Here is a 7195-nt window from a genome sequence, read left to right as displayed (position 1 = left end):
TTATACAACAACACAATATAGAGGTTAAAGGCACAAACTCTGAAATGGCATTGCCAGGCTTTGAATTTTGGCTCCATCACTTGATAGCTATGAGACCCCAAGGAAATCATGTAGCTTCTCTATGTCACAGTTTCTATATTAGTAAAATGTGATAACATCAGTACCTACATCATAATACCATAGTAAGGACTAAGTGAATTAATACAGTGAAGTGCTTAGAAAAACACTGTCACACCAGAAGCACATTGAATTGTGCATTATTACAAATTATTCTGTAGAGCAATGGGAAACCAATGAAAAAGTTTGAACTTATTTGACTTTTTAGAAGGTCATACTAGCTACAGTGTGAGAATGACCAGAACCTGACTTATTGTAAGATGGAAAATGCATTAGGAGGTTATTGCTGTTGATTAGGCAAGAGATGGTGATGGCTAGAATCTGTCGTGGCAGTGAAAAAGGAGTGACACAGATGGACTGCAAAGATGCTTAGAATCTTTAGGATACTGTGTATGTGCATGAAATGGTGGTTGAGGATAAATGAGAGAGAGGAATCTAAGATGACTTCTAGGTTTCTGGCTTGGGAAGTCATCCTAGAATTTGATAAAGGAAATAAAGAAAAGGAAGATGGTAAGTTGGGTTGGCCGAGCGTGGTGGCTCACACCTGTAATCCCAGCACTTTGGGAGGTGCTGGCGGATCACCTGAGGTCAGGAGTTTGAGACTAGCCTGGCCAACATGGTGAAACCCTGTGTCTACTAAAAATACAAAAACTAGCCAGGCAGGTGGCAGGTGTCTGCAATTCCAGCTACTCGAGAGGCTGGGGCAGGAGAATTGGTTGAACCTGGGAGATGGATGTTGCAGTGAGCCAAGATTGTGCCACTGCACTCCAGCCTTGGTGACAGAGTGAGACCCTGTCTCAAAAAAAAAAAGTTGTGTTAATGTTTTGGGTATTTGTAATCTTCGTGGATTTCATGTTCTCTGAAACAGAGAAAACTGAATTATATCATCCATCAGTAATTTGAAATCATGTATTGAAGGATTTTGTAGATACTTTAAGATAATCTGACTAAGCAGAAATTTAGTACTGTTCCAAGGAAGATATACTTTCTTCTCCATGCTTTTCTTTGATAAGTGTGTTAATTATATAGCTTAAAAATATTATTGAGAAAAATCCTTTGGTGACTGATGAGTGATATTTGAGAAATGGACAGGACTTGACTATGGATTGGCTATGGTGGTGCGTAGATGTCTAGGGTAACTCTCTGGCTTCTACTGTTGAATGGATACTGCAAGAACACCTGTTTTCAAGTGGGAGATCATGATTCTGGCATTTGACATTTTGCATTTGACGTATGTTTGAGACTTCCAAGTGAAGATATTTAAAAAGCAATTAGATATACATCCCTGGAGCTAGAAGAATAGTTCACATGGGAGATTGTCTCAGTCTGTTTTGTGTTGCTATAAAGGAATACCTGAGGCTGGGTAGTTTAATAGATAAAAGAGTTTATTTGGTTCATGTTTCTGTAGGCTGTACAAGAAGCATGGTGCTGGCATCAGATTCTGGTAAGGACCTCAAGAAGCTTTCAATCATGGGGGAAGGCAAAGTGGGAGCAGGTGTGTCACATGCAAGAGAGGGAAGAAGAGAGAGTGAGGAGGAATGTGCCAGACTCTTTTTAACAATCATATCTACGTGAACTAATAATAGAGCAAGAACTGACTCATTACCAAGGGGACAGCACCAAGCCATTCATGAGGGATCTGCCTTTATGACCCAAAGACCTCTCACTAGGCCCCACTTTCAACAGTGGGGATCAGATTTCTTTCTTTTTTTTTTTTTTTTGAGACGGAGTCTCACGCTGTCGCCCAGGCTGGAGTGCAGTGGCGCAATCTCGGCTCACTGCAAGCTCCGCCTCCCGGGTTCACGCTATTCTCCTGCCTCAGCGTCTCCAAGTAGCTGGGACTACAGGCGCCCGCCACCACGCCCGGCTAATTTTTTTGTATTTTTAGTAGAGACGGGGTTTCACCGTGGTCTCGATCTCCTGACCTCATGATCCGCCCGCCTCCGCCTCCCAAAGTGCTGGGATTACAAGCGTGAGCCACCGCGCCCGGCCCAGTGGGGATCAGATTTCAACATGAGATTAGGAGGGGACAAATATCCAAAGTATATCAGAGATATATGTTTGAAAGTCATTGGTATATAGAGGATAATGGAAGCTGTCGGGGCAGATAAAATTACATAGGGAGGATATAGAATCAGAAGAGGTGAAGGCCTTGGGCCAAACCTCAAAGAACTCTGACATTTACTATTAGGATAAGTAATGGATAAGCCTGAAAATTAAATGAAAAAGTGACCAGAGAGGTAGAAAGAAAACTGGGAAACAGGTGTCAGAAAAGCCAAGGGAAAAGTGTTTTAAGAAGGATGATGATAAACAGGTGAATGCTGCTGAAATATAAATAAGATTGGGATTAAAATATTAATTAGATTCAGTAACATGGAGGTCATTATTTATTCTAGTAGGATCTGTTTCAGTAGAGCCATGGATTGGTGGTGAGGTGAAGGAAGAACCCAGAAGGAAATGGAGTGATGAAGAGCGAGAGGGGAAGTTTCTGGAAATTTGGCTGTGAAGAAGATGGGAGTATTGGGGCAGTAGCTGCAGACAATATGTAGGCAAGGTAATTTGTTTCTATATTTATGGTCAGGGAGAAATGAACAGGTTTAAAAGTGAATGAGATGTATTTAGCTGAGATGCGTGTATCCATACATACATCTTATTATGTACGTGGAAGATATATAAGAGAGATGAAAAAAATGAGTGTAACATTTTTGAAAGTGTGAGCAGGGTTAGAATTCAAAACAGACATGAGGAGCAGGAGGGAAAGAAGAGAGAATGTGGAAAGATTCTTGTTTCAAATCAGAAAAATGAGGGAATTTCCATCTGATGGTTTTGATTTTGTTTTTCAAAGTAAGAGGCAAGCTCATGTGCTGAGATCAGGGGAGAAGGGATGAGACGATTTAAGAGAATGGAAAAGGTTTGTAATGGTCAGTAATGGAATGAAGTTGAACAGAGACAAGTAATAGGGCTTCTGAGGTAGTACTGTGGGCTTGTTTAAAATGAAATGTCATGCACTTATCATGGAAGTAATCTATGGTGGGACTTCTTTCATGGGCACTCACCTGCTCAGGTACAAGCACAGAAAAAATCTGAGAGTTTGATTCATCCAGAATTGGGATTTTGTTAGGAAGTTATAATAAGGCAGAGGAACAAGTTTAGTTTGGGGAATGCAAGCTGATCTCAATTTAATAAAGAAGAGGAAAAAGCAAAATCTGGCTGATGGATTTAGTAAAAACAGACAAGTCTGTGAGCTGAAATTTTTGCAAAGCTGAAAAATGATCACAGTGGCAATACTTACATACACAAACTAGAATGAAAGAAGATTGATGGAACATCATTTAACTTCTCTGGCCTCTATTTCTACATCTGTATTTAAGCCATGGTCATAGATAGTGGAAGCCAAGAAAGTGTTTGCATATGAAAATTTGTACATATACTTCATTGTCTTCTGGTTGTAAGTATTAAGAAAATAAGGAGGGCTTAGGACCTCCCTAAGAGTGCCCCAACTTTTTTAAAAAATCTTTTTTTTTAATGGAATGCTTCAAGAATTTATGTGTCATCCTTGTCCAAGGGCTATGCTAATCTTATCTGTATCATCCCAGTTTTAGTATATGTGCTGCTAAAGTGAGAACCCCACCCTTTTCTAAGGAGTAAAGTGGGGCTAGAGGGTAAGAGGTGCTAGTCATTCTAACCCTCCATTGATGCTTTAAAATGGAAGACAAGGCTATGTTCTTTGAAATGATTCTACTCCACATAGTTCTCTTTCCCTGGCATGCTTGACTTTGCTCATCCAGCAGTGATTAATCTTTGGTTATGGAATCAGCTATCTTCTTTATCTAGCACTTTTTTTTTTTTTTTTTTTTTGGACGGAGTCTCGCTCTGTCGCCCAGGCTGGAGTGCAGTGGCGCAATCTCGGCTCACCGCAAGCTCCGCCTCCCGGGTTCACGCCATTCTCCTGCCTCAGCCTCTCCGAGTAGCTGGGACTACAGGCGCCCGCCACCACGCCTGGCTAATGTTTTGTATTTTTAGTAGAGACGGGGTTTCACCGTGGTCTCGATCTCCTGACCTCGTGATCCGCCCGCCTCGGCCTCCCAAAGTGCTGGGATTACAAGCGTGAGCCACCGCGCCCGGCCTTTATCTAGCACTTTTGCAGGAAGAACAGTGTACACTGTTGATAGAAATAACATGATTCATTGAGAGAAAACTTGAATTTCAGGATATTCTGATAATAACCAAAGCATGTGGAGTGAGCTGCCAGTCATTGGAAAATGTGGAGACAGCAAAAGATTAAAGCTGTGTGAGTGCACTGCCAGAACAGCATTCGGAAAACTATGGCAACAACTCATGATGGTGGAAGAAGTGCTATGGCACCTGTGAGCAGCTCATAGCAGCAGAATCACTAGAAAGCCATAGAGGGTCCTCCAGCACTTATATCTTTTTTTTTTTTTTTCTTGAGACAGAGTCTTGCTCTGTCTCCCAGGTTGGAGTGCAGTGGTGCAACCTTGGCTCACTGCAACCTCGCCTCCTGATTGAAATAATTCTCCTGCCTCAGCCTCCTGAGTAGTTGGGATTACAGGCACCCGTCTGCAGAGACAGGGTTTCACCATGTTGGCCAGGCTGGTCTCGAACTCCTGATCTCAAGTGATCTACCTGCCTAGGCCCCCTAAAGTGCTGGGATCACAGGCATGAGCCACAGTGCCTGGCCCACTTATATCCTCTTGTTTACAACATTCAGGACTTTGAAAACCTCAAAGGGGGACATTGAAGTATTGTCATATTGTATTTTTGTCCCTGTGAAAAATGTCTACTTCAACATTTTGTGGTTGTAATATTTGCAAGTGGGGTGGCTGAGTATGGTTTATTTCCCAGGTACTTGGTCAGAGGCTTTAGCCAAAGGAAGTGCTATATAAGCTAAATGTGGCCCTTCATAAGAATGCTGCAGGAGCTTCAGACTCAAAGGTTATGTGGAAAAGAGACTGTAGAAGCACATACTTCTTTGATTACCTGGAAATTTGGGGTTAAAAGGATATGAACTTTTTTTTTTTTTGAGACAAGATCTGGCTCTATTACCCAGGCTGGAGTGCAGTGACGTGATCTCAGCTCACTGCAACCTCCGCCTCCCAGGTTCAAGCAATTCTCTCACTTCCCAAGTAGCTGAGACTACAAGCATGCACCACCATGCCTGGCTAATTTTTGTATTTTTGTAGAGACAGGGTTTCACCGTGTTGGCCAGGCTGGTCTCAAACTCCTGACCTCAAGTGATCTGCCCGCCTCGGCCTCCCAAAGTGCTGGGATTATGGGTGTGAGCCACTGTGGCTGGCCTAAAAGGATATGAACTTTTAAAGTGTTTTGATACGCATTTTTCAATACTCCTCTAATTAGTTTTAGATCACAGGTTCTGCTTTAAAAAGACAGTGGTTTATGTTGCGCTCACATGACTGTGTGGGGATAGCTAATCCAGCCAGGGCTGCATGAAAAGTACGCACCTTTATTGCATGAGGCCAACAAGGGCCTTGGGCCACTCTCAACTTGTTCTGCCGTGCCTAGGGTGTTTCCCTCATTTGTTTGATCAAAGGTGGCTCAATGCCAAGACCACATTCTAACAAGCAGGCTGGAGGAAAGGAACAACAGGTAAGGGGAGAAAAGGTCTATTCTCTTTGAAGGCCTGACTTAAGGGATTGGAGATAACACTTCCATTTACATCTCTTAGACCAGAACTTAATACCCTGCCGCATATAGCTGAAAAGACACTCAGAACTGTAGTATTTGTTTTGCGTGGCCACGTGCCCAGCTACAACTTGGGGGTTCCATTACCACTGAAGGAGGGGACAGTGAATATTAGGAGACAGCTAGTAATCTCAGGCACTTCACTTCCAAAAAGGATTGCATCAATTCACATTTCTACCAGTAGTCTGAGAGAAAGCCCACACTTTATGACTATTTTTAATTTTTTTGGTCTGCCCTGTCAATAGATTTGAGGGCAGGAAACACTGTGTCTTGCTTGTTTTCTTATCTGCAGCGTTGAGTACAAAATGGATCTCAGGAAATGCCTGTGAAATAAAGATCTGGATGGATGCCTGTGGCCATGTCAGCACCAATATAGCAAGCAAAGGTAGAAATTAAGCACAGGTTATAAAAATAGAGACTCTAAGGAACCTTAAAAAACATTGTCTAGTCTAGGTTCAAAAGCAGTTATCAAAACAATGAGAAAGTGGGAGAAGTAAGTAGACCTACCACTTAGGATTATGAGGTGGATTTAGTCTTTAAGCCCATGAGTATAAGGAACCAGTCGTCTTAAAGCTGGAAATTCATTTCTGTGAAGGGCAATCAGTCTGCTACAAAACAGTAAAACTCTGCCTACAGGCAACTGAACAGTGACTTTTTTTTTTTTTTTAAGTCATAAGCACTTTTAAAAAGTAAGCTTACAAACGTGCAAGTTTAATCTACAAGTGACATAATGGAAAATATTATTCTGAAGCCAAAAAAACTAATGAAAAATGTACTGTGAAGAGAGGATGTCCCAGTATTTTGAAAATAAGGACAGCCAGTGATGCAAAAGTATATTAATTTCCACTAATGGAAAAGAGGAACATCAGTAGGAGAGAGGAAAAGAGGGAAAAAAGAAAAAGAGAAAAGTAGAAAGAAGAAAAGAAGAGGAGAGGGCCAGGAGAGAGGAGGGCATGAGGAAGAAGCAGATGGCAAGAGCCTGAAATGATGAACTAGCTGCCCTCTATGTTCTGCATTCCAAATAGCCTGCTTAGCTAAGCCAGAATGAACAGAATTTTGCCTAGAGATATGCACTTACTAAAACTCTTTGGGAATATGCACAGCTATATTGTTTGATCCCTTAGTTTCAAAGTTTTCAAAATACAATAAAGTCTGTGTGTTCCTATTCTGCATTTTGAAATTAGGACTAGAATCAGAATTTCTGCCATTCCTTTGATTCAGATCTTTGGTCTGAATCGTATAAGCCAAGGACTAACAACCACAATTTTAAACTGCCTTACAAAAATATATAATAGTAAGGTTTTTTTTGTTTCTGATGAGTTTTGCTGCAGAAAACAAATTCAGAAGAAAACAAATG

At 41.5% G+C, this 7195-nt stretch overlaps 1 protein-coding gene and 1 non-coding gene across 2 annotated transcripts in view; one reads left to right on the top strand and one right to left on the bottom strand.

Moving 5' to 3' along the window:
* The first annotated feature begins 557 nt into the window (after nt 1-557).
* IL13RA2 (interleukin 13 receptor subunit alpha 2) overlaps nt 558-7195 on the top strand; it is a 29178-nt gene continuing 22540 nt past the window's right edge. Inside the window, exon 1 of the mRNA XM_032756248.2 lies at nt 558-627. Within this exon, the coding sequence (XP_032612139.1) occupies nt 558-627 (70 nt within the window). The remainder of the gene's footprint in view (nt 628-7195) is intronic.
* On the bottom strand, nt 3637-3743 carry LOC116812309 (U6 spliceosomal RNA). The gene has a single exon (XR_004370621.1). It is a non-coding gene; the product is annotated as a U6 spliceosomal RNA (small nuclear RNA).

This window comes from Hylobates moloch, unplaced genomic scaffold, assembly GCF_009828535.3.
Source record: "Hylobates moloch isolate HMO894 unplaced genomic scaffold, HMol_V3 SCAFFOLD_7, whole genome shotgun sequence".
In the NCBI taxonomy this organism is placed as follows: domain Eukaryota; kingdom Metazoa; phylum Chordata; class Mammalia; order Primates; family Hylobatidae; genus Hylobates; species Hylobates moloch.
This window is presented reverse-complemented; position numbering and strand designations above follow the sequence as displayed.